Source organism: Pithys albifrons, chromosome 1 (assembly GCF_047495875.1).
Source record: "Pithys albifrons albifrons isolate INPA30051 chromosome 1, PitAlb_v1, whole genome shotgun sequence".
Taxonomy (NCBI): domain Eukaryota; kingdom Metazoa; phylum Chordata; class Aves; order Passeriformes; family Thamnophilidae; genus Pithys; species Pithys albifrons.
The window spans coordinates 19,143,506-19,156,829 of record NC_092458.1 but is presented as its reverse complement, the minus strand read 5'-3'; the positions used below and the strand labels follow the sequence as shown (position 1 = coordinate 19,156,829).

The window sequence follows — 13,324 nt, the reverse complement described above, 5'->3', positions numbered from 1 at the left end:
ACTCATTGTTAAAATGCTAAAAGGACCAGTACAATCAGCTGCTTCACCACCAGCCACAGAAGAGAGAGAGTAGGAAGGAATGCTGGAGCAAGCAGGCCCTTATGTTCCTACCAGTGCTGCTTTAACACTGGGGTGGCATGAAAAGCCCCCTCCTTATGGTGGGTCAGTGAAGGTTTGGACCAGGAGAAACACCTTGTTTTCATGGTTAACATGAAGTAAATGGGCAACAGGTGAGACCAGCTTTTCATCAGAACTTCCTGGAGTCAGGACTCCCACTGGGGCTCCTGTTGACTTGGAGAATCGGGGTCTCCTTGGTGCCAGACACCTGCAACATAGCTGGCCACAGACCCAGAAGAAGCCACAGCAGGACTGCAAGTGTCAACAGTCACTGTTCATAGGGCTCCCTCCTTGCCTGAAGGCCTGGCTGTATGTTGCCCTGTGATCAGCTCGTACTCAATTCCCCATCACTTCCATGCTCTTTGCTCTCCTTTTTACGCGGGCTGACATTCCTCCCTGCACAGACAAAGCTTCAAGTCACCCTCTCAACTTCCACCCAACCCATTCCATGGACAAGGCAAGACATTTCTGCTCAGGAATCTAAGCCACTCTCTGGAACAAGGTCTCTGAGCTGAGCTCAGAGCCTCTCCTGCAAGAATAAATTAAGTTTTTAAGGACTATATGTCCCAGCCAAGGGCTTGAGCAATGCCTGTAAATTCCTTGCTGTTATGCACAACTGCTCACAGCAGAAAGCAAATCCCTCACAAGCACTTTACTCGTTCAGTATCACAAGAGGAATCCGTCACTTACTTTCGAGAAAGCAAGTGTAGGGAAAGAAGATTTACTCGAGTGCTTTGGGAAGATTTATGTGAAAAAGAGGCACAAGGACTAAAAGCAGAGACTTTGAAGGCACGCCCAAGAGCAGCCATGCTGACAGCTAAATAGGAGAAAGACTTAGAACTGTGAGCAAGGACACCCTGTTCAGGTCACAGCAACTTTGTAAATTGAGATAACTACATCAAAATGACAACTTGTTCCAAGCCCCATTTTTCATTTCAACAGGAACAACTCATAAAGCCCCATTTACAGCTGAGGAAGGGGACACAAAATGGAGTAATATCCATATGAAGAAAAAAATCATCAAATACAGAACAACAGCAATTAAATCAGAAGAAGCAGGACCATAGGGATCATGATGTAAGCCACAGGATTCCTGAGGTTGATTTAGGGTCATATGAGATGCTTTTTCTGTCTGTTTAGACAACAAGCTATTTGACTTGGGAACTCTGATAGTCCAAGTCAGTATGGTGACTGGGACAATTGCAACCTGTTGAAAGATTACAAAAAAACCAAACAAAAATAATACAAGCAGTAGTCATAGAGAAGGGACATTAAATATTTAAGTATAAACAATATTTATAAAGGCAGTGAGGCTGAAGAAGTTCCAACTCTGTCTTCACAGACTATTCCAAGACAGCCCAAACTGATGATCAAGCAGTAATCTACTAAATACAAACATCTTCCAAAGAATAACATTATATTAACTCATCTACACACAGAAAGATTTTATGTTCAATTACTTTGCATGCATAAAGGCAGATAATACCTAGCTCTACAAAGATGTATTTAAAAAAAGATCTTCTCAAAACAAATGAGAAGGACAAATGACAAATGCAAGGAAATTAGGCACTTAACTCTTCTTAAAGCCAGTGGGAACTAGGGCAGAAACCAAGTTATATCATGGATGTAACCCTGAAGCCCTGTTCTGCAAATGCTTTTAGGTGTAAGTAAATCTATGCCAATGGACAGTGTTATTCATCTTCATAGATGTTTGCAAGGTAGGGTTAATTCTGCAGAATTTTTAAAACCAAAATCCCTTGCCTAAGGTCAGTGGAGATTTACATCTCATCTACCAGCTGTAAAATTAATATTTTACTACTGAATTCTATGAGAATTAGCCTTTAATTAACACTGTCCTCATATTCTTTCTTTCTTTCCTCTGAGCACAGCAGTTAAATATGTAGTGTTGAATTCACTCCCCTGGCTTTAGGCATCTAGAAGCTTGGGATCAGTGCTGTGCTGGTTTTCCAAGCTCCCTCTACCGTCGGCAAAGAGAAGCACCTCTTCAGAGCTACTCAGCTCATCCTGAAGTGATGGGGGAAGGTGGTTCTGCCCTTCTACTCACTTTGTTGAGACTCCACCCGGAGTACTGCATTCAGTGGGGCCCTCAGCATGGGAAAGACATGGACCTGCTGGAGCAAGTAGAGAGGAGGGGCACAAAGAGGAGCACCTCTCCTATGAGGACAGGTTGAGATAGTTGTGGTTGTTCAACCTGGAAAAGAGAAGGCTCCAGGGAGACCTTATTACTGCCTTCCAGTTCCTAGAGATGCCATACAAGAAAGCATGAGAGGACAAGGGGGAATGGCTTCAAAGGGAAACAAAGTAGGTTTAAATAAGACAATCAGGAAGAAATTCTTTACTGTGAGGGTGGTGAGGCACTGAAACAGGTTGCCCAGAGAGGCCGTGGATGCCCCATCCCTGGAAATGTTCAAGGCCAGTTTGGACGGGGCTTTGAGCAACCAAGGCCAGTTTGGATGGGGCTTTGAGCAACTTGGTCTAGTGGAAGGTGTCCCTGCCCATGGCAGGGGAATTGAGATGATCTTTAAAGTCCCTTCCATCCCAAACCATTCTATGATTCCATCTGTCAGTGCTGCACTAGAGTCAATAACCTCTGGCAGTAAGGCAGGAACTGTTGTCGCACACCTCTGACTAGGCTTTTGGCAACATACCATGTAAGATTTGCTTAGCACCTTTAACTCTTACTAAATGTTTGTGATATTTAGTATCTTGATGACATTTCCACTAACAATTATGCATCACTCTTTCTCAGCTACTTCAATAATCCATCACAAAAAGAATAATGAATTTTATTAAAATTATATAGCTCAAATAATCTTTTGAGAGGGAAAATTATTAATGAAATGTTTTATTTTCAAAGTGTTCTAATCATTTTATCTGGTTACTCTGAGATTCAGAAAAAAATATTCAGGAGATGATGTTTTTCAGATGTCTGAATAGACATTGTGTTATTCCTAAAGGAAACTAAATACTGAAATAACCTGTTTTGTGCACATGGGTTTATTACTTATTACACTTGTTAAAGACAACAATTTAAAAATGAAACTTCTTTTTAGAGAATGAATGCAGGTAATGTGGTCTTTTAAAAGATTTTAATTAAAATTATGGAAGAAGTGACCTTTATTAGTAGTAATCTATCTATTTTAGGTTAATGAAAGGGGAATTCATTCTTTTAAGGTCTTATTCTTGGAACTGCTTTTTGTTCTATTTTTAAAACACCACTCCTTATAGATCATTATTCCAAAATTATCTTTCTGAAAGTCCTGTTCTTAGCATGACACTAAGATGTAAGAGGATCTGTTTAGGAGGAACAATTCTAGCTCACAAATTATTAACGGCAATGCAAAATGTATGCACAGTATTAAAAGACACATTCTTCTTCTCTGGTCATTTAATTCCACAGAGAATAAGAAATAAGGGTACTTCACAATATATTTTGGCAGTAGTGGAGCCACATACCTAAGCAGGTGTCTAAGTCTAAGTCCACCTTGCAGCCTTGACCTCCACTTGGCTGACTCAGGGAGACCAATGAGTAGATGGGCCCTTCTCTATTTGTTGCCTGTACTCCTCTTATTTAAAATGCAACCCAGGTATTTAACTTTTTTTTATTTACTCCAGGGGTTTCCATGCTTCTGGTTGTGACTGATCCCTTCTCCTAAGTTCACAAATTGCCATGGGGGTAGAACCAGCATGGGGCTGTCAGGGCTACTCGTCCCCAGAAGTCACAGAGGCACCACAGGGCAAAGCAGGTGGAGCTCAAACCTTGTGCCCACTGCAGGAACATGTTCAAGCATTCTGTTTCCAAGGCTAAAACAAGGGTAAAGATTTTGGAAATGGGTTCTTGTATGAGAGGACTGGCAGCAAGACTGCACAACAGGATGTTAGGCAGGCTTCAGGGAGAAGCCTCCACATGCCCATTCATGGGGGCTTTCCCTGCAACAGACCCAGGAGAATTCCCGTCACATGGACACAAGAGTTGGAGTGGCTCTTTCTGCCATCAAAGTAGCAAACTTCTAAAGGGTTGCTTAAAATTATGCCATGCCTATTTCCAGTCACTTATACACCCACATTTAATGGAGACCAGTAGTAAGTCTAGCACTGGTTTTCACATAGGTCTCTGAGCTCAGCACACTGCTGTGCAGTGCAACCTTGGCCTCCTTCTGCCCCCTAACAGCCCTTTGGGGCACTTCAGAAGAACAGTTTGTATGTATGTATGGCCAGACATCATGAAGGAAGATTTGGAAAGGGCTCTCCCCATGTGGGTGTGCCCTTCCAGCCTGCACAGTGGATTTTTTAGGTGAGGCGCAGCGTGTGCAGAACTGGCCCCACCGTTTAAGTCCTAAGGTCCATTTGCCACGGCCAAGCGAGCTTGGACAGTGCCAGTGAAGTCCTTGGGACTGTCACAGCACCCGGTACTAACCAGGGCTGACCCTGCTGAGCATCCGAGATGTGACGGGATGGGATGGCAGGGAGGCATTGAACTGCCAGGGGATGGTCCCCACTGAGACTCGAACTCAGGTCCTTGGGATTCAGAGTCCAGAGTGCTCTCCTTTACACTGCTACCTTATCACACACTAGAGCTAGATCAAAACAAATGAGCATCTCTCTCTTGTGAAATGCAACGGAACCGATTTTCTTTTTTTGTTTTCCAACCAATCTGAGCTTCCCATTTACAGCTGATAATAATTTATCTGGATACCTCTAGTAATCTAAAATTGGTTTTTTACTTACAACAATGCCTGGGTAGTAGCCTCCCACGGTAACATTTTCTGTTCTTGTGGTAGCTGCCAGCCCTATGGTCAGTATGAAAACAGACACCACCAGTAGTGCAACTGTGAACCAAAGCGAAGTCTTCTTCCTTTTGGCAAATTGTTCTGTAGGCAGTGGGGAGGGAAAAAAAGAAAAAAAAAAAAGCTTTTCATTATAATCATGGCAGAACAAATACAAAATAATGCAAGATTTTCTTTTGTTACTCTTTCTGGTTTTAACGCACTGCTGTTCTCCCACTAAGGAAAATTGCTGGCAGACAACAGCAGGAATTAGAAGCCACAGAGTTAGTTACAATTCAGCATAGCTTAATGCACATGCACTGGGTACAGGTATGAGATGAGTTTTTATTAAGCTGAACTGTAAGTGACAATGATAATTATGCCTTGTCTTCAGTAATGTTTATAACTAAGTGTTGCTCACAGTGGTTAGTTAGATCCTGCAGGCCTTAAACGCTTACTATATAAAGTGCCAATCTCACTTTACCTGGCCAGAACATAAAAAAATTATATTTAAACAAGATTATCAGAAGCTCTGAATGCTATCATGAAAATGAATGTGCTCTTCATATTTACTGGTGTAAGCAATCTGTATCCCTGAAGCAAAGCTGTAATAGAGTTGATCAGGTAATGATATATGAGACTTTTCCAACAGTAGCTGCTCAGTGAAATACATTCAGTTGCACTGAGATTTGGACTCAGATACCCCAAAGTGAAAACCGAATACTCTCCTACAGCTTTCAGCCTGCTTCAAGGCACTTAGCCTTGTTATTGTGGTTATATATCTGAGCCACACGTTACTAACATAAGGGTCCCATCCCACAGTAAAGACTTACGTAAGGCTGATTTTAAAAAAGCCACTGATACATGACCCTAACTAACAAAAGACACCCAAGTGAAATCAGACTGTGGCTTCCATTTCTGATGTTCTTGCTTTGAAAGGCAAAGCAAGAGTGTACAGGATCTCCCTGGAGCACTGGGCCATGGGATGCCATGCTACCGTAGACTGCACGTGGGCAAGGTAGAGCTCCTGAGAGAGCACAACCTGACCACAGCACAGGGCTCACATCCCTCCCTCCATGACTCCACGAAGCTGCCTGCATGCCCAGTCTTGGGAGAAGGCAGAAGCTGTGAGATCCACTGAATACAGGAGGCAGCAGGGAGGAGCAGTAGAGAGGGGAGGGCAAGCTTGCATGGGTCAGGCTCTGGGGTGCTGCTGTAAGCAAAAGCAGAGAAAATGCAGGAAAGTCAAAAAGCAAGCAGAAGGCATTTGCAATGAGTCACTTGAGTTCTATGGCCAATTTAAAATCAGGTAACTCGTCAAATGTTTAGAGTTTGAAAGCCAGACTAGATTAGAGATGTCTGCAAACCAGCCCAGTGAATTTAAATCAGTAAAAAAAAGCATCTATAACAAAAAGCTGTGTTTACTGACATTTCTCCAGTAGAGCAATCAGCCAAAATTAGTCCAGTCTTTCAGGATGAAATACAAGCACATTTCTGAATACAAATATCATCTACTGAGCTTATGCAAGTCTCTTTCACCTGCATGTACAAAGTCTTCCTGCTGAAGATCAAGAAATAATTCATAAGACTCTCTGAACACCTCTTCTCCAGCCCGTGTCCCTGCTGTCTGCCTCTGCCAACCTCCGGGTAACCCATGGAGGGTCACTGGGGACATGGAAGTGGAGAGGTTCTTCATTAGCAATCAGTTCTTCCCCAGGTGTATGGGGTTGAAGACAATTCTTTCAATGAAGCCAGTTCACAGGGTCAAGAGGGAAAAGCAGACTTCAGATGTACAGCTCCAAAAAATCAGCTGTCCTTCCCATCAACTGAATTATTCAATATATCTACCGGATCATAAATAGTATCTAAATGCCTTTGCTACACTCTATCATATTTGAAAAGTCCTAGAGATTGAGGAATCCCCAATAACTGATGAAAGCCAAATACTCCGCCTGTTTTTAAAAATACCAAAATGAAAATTCAGGGAATTACAAACCAACCAACTTCACTTTGGTTCCTGGGATGCTGGGACCAAAACTATGGAGTAAATCCTCTTGTTGTGGTAGACATCTGGCCACTTAAGGAAAAGGTGACTGGCAACAGTCAGCATGGATTTACCAGAGCCAAGTTATATCTGACCAACCCAGCTGCCTTCTATGGCAAAAAGAGCGGACTTGTCAAGCAGCGGATGTCTTTTACCCTAACTCTAGCAAGGTTTTTAACATAGTATCCCCCAACATCCACATAACCCAGCTGGGATGTCATGGCTTGGATGGGTGCATAAGCAGATGGCTAAAATACTTAGCTGTAGTGCTGCATTCAGAGTGAGTAGTTAAGGAATTGTACTCTACCTGGAGGCCAGTGACAAGCACAGTACCTTGGGGGTCTGTCTTGGGATCTGTCCTGTTTAATGTATTCATTGAATAGCCTACTCAACAAGCTGGCAGATGACACAAAACTGGGGTCCAGTTAACACCCTGGAGAGTAGCAATCCCATTCAAAGGAATCTAAGCAGAACTGAGAAATGGTCCAGCTTGCAGAAAATTTGTAAGCAGAAAACTTACAGACCCAGCAGAAGATGCAAAGTCCTGAGCAAAGGAAGGAGCAGCACATTGCGGTGATATGTGTACGGGACTGCCAGGCTAGGAAGCTGCTTTGCTGAAAAGGACCTGGGTTATAGGCAGATTATGATCTGAACATGAACCAGCAGTGTGCCCTACCAACAGAATCCTGGGCTGTATTAACAAGAGCATCATTAGTAGATCAGAGGAGCAACTACACCTATCTATTCAGCACTTGTTAAGACCACATAACCTTACACCCATTTTTGGGCACTCGGTACAGGCAATATATAAATTAACTGCAGTGAATTCAACAGATGACTGCAAAGAAGGGCTGGTGCACTTGCTGTATAAGAAGAGGCTGAAGGAACAGGGCTTGCTCATCCTGAAGATGAGATGACTTTTGGCAAGGCTAGTAGCCGTTTTCCAGTGCCTATGAGCTGTTGTCCAGAGAACAGACTCATGCTTTGCATAATGGTGCACAGCAGGAGGAGAAAAGACAGCAGACAAACTGAAATACGAAAAAGTGTTTTGGACTGGGTATAAGGAGAAAAAAGTTCAACATTAGGACAGTCAAACACTGGAGTGGGAAGAGGTTGTGCTGTCTCCATCTTTGGAGGTTTTCAAGATTCAGTCAGAAAAAGCACTGAGCAACCCAGCCTGACCTCATAGTTAACTCTGCTCTGAGCAGGAGGTTGGAATAGAAACTTTCTGAGGTACCTTCCCATCTGTATTTTTCTATGATTCTGGTTTTATGATAGTCAAGACAGCTAGACTGAAAGTGGGTTGGGTATGCGTGCTCATAGCACTGTTGCAAAACTGCAGCTCAATGTAGACATACTCTAAAGAGACGCAGGAGCACAAACCTTCTGAAAGTCACTATGACAGATGCTCCTCGGCCAAGTGTTTTTGAAATAACTGAATTCTTTATAAGAAGTCCTGAGGACCCAAACCTCCACATTTATCTCAAAGTAACACCAGTACTGGCCAAGGGTGATCAGATTGCAGGCAGATAAACTGCAGGTCCAACCTGCCCTCCTGAGTTCTGGTTATCAATAATGAAAGACACGAGTTTGATTGCCCAGCCTGATTTTGCTGGAAAATGTCCTTAGAAAAAGCATGCTCTTATTTTTTATTGGAGTAAACTGGATGTGGAACTAGTGAGACAGAACAGAAAAGGATGTCATAATTTGTAGGGACATTTCTTGGACTGAACTACATTTCAACTTTGAAATTTATACATGCCAGAAGGCAGTTATATATGTACTACCCTTCCATCCTCAGAGTCACTGATCTTTTACCACCTGCACCTCAAAACAGAGGCAAATACCTAGTCAGATCTTCTCTTTTTCATAGTCTGGTTTGGAAACTCTGGTGACTACATATTGTTAATGATAAGCTCCATCATTAGGAGAGATGACTTACAGGCAAGGAGCACAGAAAGGCTCCTTCTGGAGCAGAGGCAACACATGAGACTTGGTCTCAAAGACTTCCATATGCTCAGAGAAGATGCGTAGAACTCAGGTTTAAATTGGTTTCTATCCTAGCTTTCCTTAGTCAGCTTTCCTAGTTCAGCTTTCCTTAGTCACAACAATAAAAATCCTTACTCTAGCTATCAAAAAGTGTATGGCTACATGCATATAAGCCTCCAGCATACTAGAAGCCCTGTGTAATATTTGCAAAGCAGTAAAATATCTCTGGATGAAAAATGCTGCAAAGGGTTCCTACTATTAGCTCCCTTCGGCAATTTCAGTCATGTTGGCTCCCAAGATTTTCTGAGCCTTTATTTACTGCTGTTTGTAGCAGTTGCCATGCAATTTAGTTGGATCTGTTCTTAATGTACCTGCCAGCCAAAACCCAATGCCAGAGCCTTCCATCAGAAACCATGTCCACAGCTCAGTGTGCCTGGCCCAGTCTTCTTCCCTGACACTCTGTGGCAAGGCTTAAACCAAAGGCTGGCCATTTACAAGAACAGCAGTTAAATTAAGAGCAGAGGAAATATTGCTGTCAGTATTTGTAGGCTCAACTTTCTTCCAAAACCAAGAGTGCAGGAAACAGTTAATATAGGCTATTCACTTTCCAATTTTTTAATACTGAAGTGACTCTAAGAATAATTTGGACATTTATTACCTTTAATTTCTTTAACAATGATTTAGTATGAATATTATAAACTCTTAGTCTGGAGCTTAATGCAATTTAGTTGTAACTTAGAATTCTTCTATTTAGCATACCAAAAATCAAGCTTGTAGAAAAAAATGTTCTTGTCATATCTTTATTAGCATTAGCTTGAGGCTGGGGTCACTAGAGGGTGTGAATTTGCTACTACCATCTATTGGCAATATTCTTCAGCAATTTTGGCCAGAGAAGTATTAACTGAGTTTTGACACTGCAGCAATGAGCTGCAGATAAAAATTATAAAGGTAATGCTGCTTCCACATCACTGGCTTGTGCTCTGTCTGGCACATACCTGGGCTGTGCACAAAAAGGAAATTCCAGAGGCACTCTGATTTTCTAGCTAAATGTCTGTCAGGCAAAGTACCTGCTTGAGCCATTCAGCACTGCTACCACAATGAAAGGAGAGAGAGAGCACTGTCAGGACAAGGAGGAGAGACACCAGACTGCTGCTTCCTTGGGACAGAGAAAAGCCTATGAGTAGAGAAATTGAGATCACCTTCCAAACACCAAAAAGTGCCTGCTAAAGAACATGCTCTGCTGCACTCAGGAAGATACTTCTGTCCATTCATTGGCTGCAGAAAACAAAATTATATTTACAATGCTCTGTTTGCAATGGCTGGGGGATAAATTCAATTTGTGGGAAGACTATGGGCAAATGAATGGGTTTGTGGGGAGGGTATACATCAGATTGCAAAGTGGTGAATTTAATGATGAATGGTACGGTATGGATATGAACGGAACAAAAGAGTGAGTTTAAAAGTAGAATGAACTAATTAATCATGAAATATGTCCATGGAACAGAATGTGTCCAGTGCTGAAGGGAAAGAAAGAGTGAAACAGCATCTTTCTACCTTGGAAAACTTGTGTATGATCTGCAACCGAACTAAAAAAATAGAAGTCTACATTTAGACTAAGGCAACTAGACTTTGCCAACTTCACTACTCCTTTTAAATTTATCTTCAGACATTACAAAGTCTGTTAAAAAGTTTGGAATGATTTTTGGCAAGGAAAGAATTGCTATAGGAAGTAGCAATTTGCTGTGATCACAGTCACATTTGCTGAATATTAGCATTACAATAATTTGATACCTTCTTCTTTGATCTAGTTAAGGTGACCTAAATGGAAACACTTATTTGAAGTAATGCCCAACCCAATGTATATTGGCATCATACTATGAGAAAAAGGAAGGAACTTTTGTAACAGAAAAAACAGTGCATTTTTATTATGTAGTGAATACTACTAAAAATTGTGACGTTTCAAAGAGTGGCATTAGCCATATATAACAAGGTGGTTTAAGTGGAACTTCACCATAGACAGACTATAATATTAAAGGCATCTGCTGCTTTTGAGAAAATATTTAAGAGAAGATCTCTACAGCTAAATTAATACTTTTTAATTACTGCAGTGCCCACTTCAGTGTCATCTCTCTCTCAGTTACGGTTTTTAGTGTGTGTTTTCCAAACTGTTCCATGCCAATGAAACTGAATTAATCCTACACTGCCTCCCAAAATTAAATGTGATGGATTGAGATGCTTAGAAGAGATACTCACACCTGCTGTTGGTGATTACTTTCCCTTTTCTGATTAAATGCTTGACTTGTCCAGAGTGCTGAACTAATTAAAGAAGATGAAACAGCATTCGTTTCAAGCCACAAGACAGCAACTTTTATCAGACTCATCTCTTACCTTTATTATTAGTTTCTTGAGTAGGGTTCCATGAGTTATATATTCAAGACCGGGGTAACAGTTTACAATTCTATTACAAAACCAAACCAAACAAAACAAGAAAGCAATCCCACAAATCCTGCTATACTATATAGAATAGCAATAGTAAATGATACCATGCAGTCTCACTATGACTTCACTGCTTTGGCAGCAATTATTTCACCAATAAATAATTTAAAGAGCAGGTAATCACTAATTTAAAGCAAGCATACAGATACTTCTTTTTCTAATGACCACCTGAAAACATTTTTAAGTTACAGGACTTCTTCCGCTGCCACCTTTTCAATGCCAATGTAATTTTTCTTCCACGTTTAAGACAAAAATTATTATCTGACACATTTTTAATCCATCTCTTGAGATCCTTGAGTGTACAGCAAAGTCTCTGCTTACCCTTTCAAACACTACACGGAACAATTCCTAGCAATAAGCTCTGTATTTTCTCGACATCAGTGAATCCTGCTGGGATAATGAAATACTTGACCTTTTACCTGCCTGTTTGTACTTCAGGACGCACACTGTAAACACAAGCAGCACACCACTCAATTAGGAGAAAGCGGAGGAAGGAAATGAGCCCAACACCTGTGCCCAGCCCTCCCCACACCTGTGGGCACCTCCACCTGCACCAGCACGGCCACCGGCCACGGCCATCGAGCACAGCAGGATGTCTCTTACAGTAATTTCCTATCCGCGTCCGCACCGAGCTACTCCTTCGAATGTTAAAGCTCCAGCTCAGGGATCCACCAAGAGCAACGGAAAGCTGTGAGGAAGAACCGCTATTTTTGAACCTGTCAGCGGGCGAGAGGATGCGCGGCAGCGCGCACCACGCCGTCAGCCCCGGGCTGAAAACGCCAACCCGACCCTGCGGGGCACAGCCCGTGCCTAAAGCCCGCGGCAGCAGCGGCGCCGCCCCGGGGCAGCCCGGCCGTCCAGCCCCGCGCCGCAACCCGCGCTCCGCCACCGCACCCCGGCGCTCCCACACTCGCCGGGGCAGGTGCGGGGCTCACCTGAGGCGTCCAGCACAGCCAGCGGACCCGACACGGCGGCGGAAGGCGGCGGCACCATCATCGCCCTCGGGCTCCTCGCTCCGCGACCGGCGCTGCCCGCGGTGCGGTGCGGAGTCCGGCGGGGCCGGGGCGGGGCGAGCAGCGCTGCCCCCGCCGGGGATGCCTGGCCAGGAACCCGCCCCCGCCTCCCGGTGCCGCTCCCTGTCACCCTAGGGCTCGGACTAGGTATTTGAGTCCTTTTATGTTCGACCCGTGCCCCAGCCTTGGCGTCACTTCTGGATTTGTTCTTGGACAGTTTGTCACCTGATGGAGATCAGAATTACCAAACTTTCCTTTCAGCTTGGGTTTCCCTTTAAAAAAAAAAAAACAAACACCAAACAATATACATCAGGAATAAGATGCCACAACAACCAGAAATACTAATGAAATAATAGGAGCAGGCATCTCCAAGGTGCAGGTTAAAGAAGGAATAGGCTGACAGAAAACATTAGTAGTTGAGAGATACTGCAGGGCTGTTTTTTTCTTACATGGTGTCCATCAATCTCACTGTCTTGGATTTTATTCTCAGTGCAGATCTGGACTCTTGTCCTGCTGCTACCCAGGAACTGCTAGAGGTTGCTTAGAGTGCTACCGAATGCAGGGCTCTGTGACTTCTAAGAGTGTAGCAACAACTGAGAAGGACCAGCCAAAGGCACTGTGCTGTTTTGGTGCCTGCTGCTCCTTTTGCGTGACTTTCCTATGGCAGAGAATATAATAACATTTTTTTGTGGAAGATGTTTTTGATAGGCTGCCAAGTGCTTTGCTTACATTAAGGTGTGTTCTTGTACATGCAACAAATGAAACTCTACTTAAAATCCTTGTTTTTCTTTTGCTCCAACCTGCAAATGTATGTGTGTATGTATAGGTATTTAAGTTCTTCGGTTTTTGGCTGATTTTCCCAGGAAATGGTTAGATAG

The 13,324-nt window shown here is 43.0% G+C and overlaps 1 protein-coding gene across 2 annotated transcripts in view; it reads right to left on the bottom strand.

The window, feature by feature from the left end:
- Positions 1-12,464, bottom strand: part of TMEM255B (transmembrane protein 255B) — a 68,238-nt gene extending 55,774 nt beyond the window's left edge. For both annotated transcript variants that reach the window (XM_071573472.1, XM_071573555.1), the window contains exons 1-2: positions 12,369-12,464; positions 4,867-5,009 (exon numbers count right to left, since the gene is read on the bottom strand). In XM_071573472.1, coding sequence (XP_071429573.1) covers positions 4,867-5,009; positions 12,369-12,429 — 204 coding nt within the window. In that variant the 5' untranslated portion in view covers positions 12,430-12,464. The remainder of the gene's footprint in view (positions 1-4,866; positions 5,010-12,368) is intronic.
- Positions 12,465-13,324: the final 860 nt, after the last annotated feature.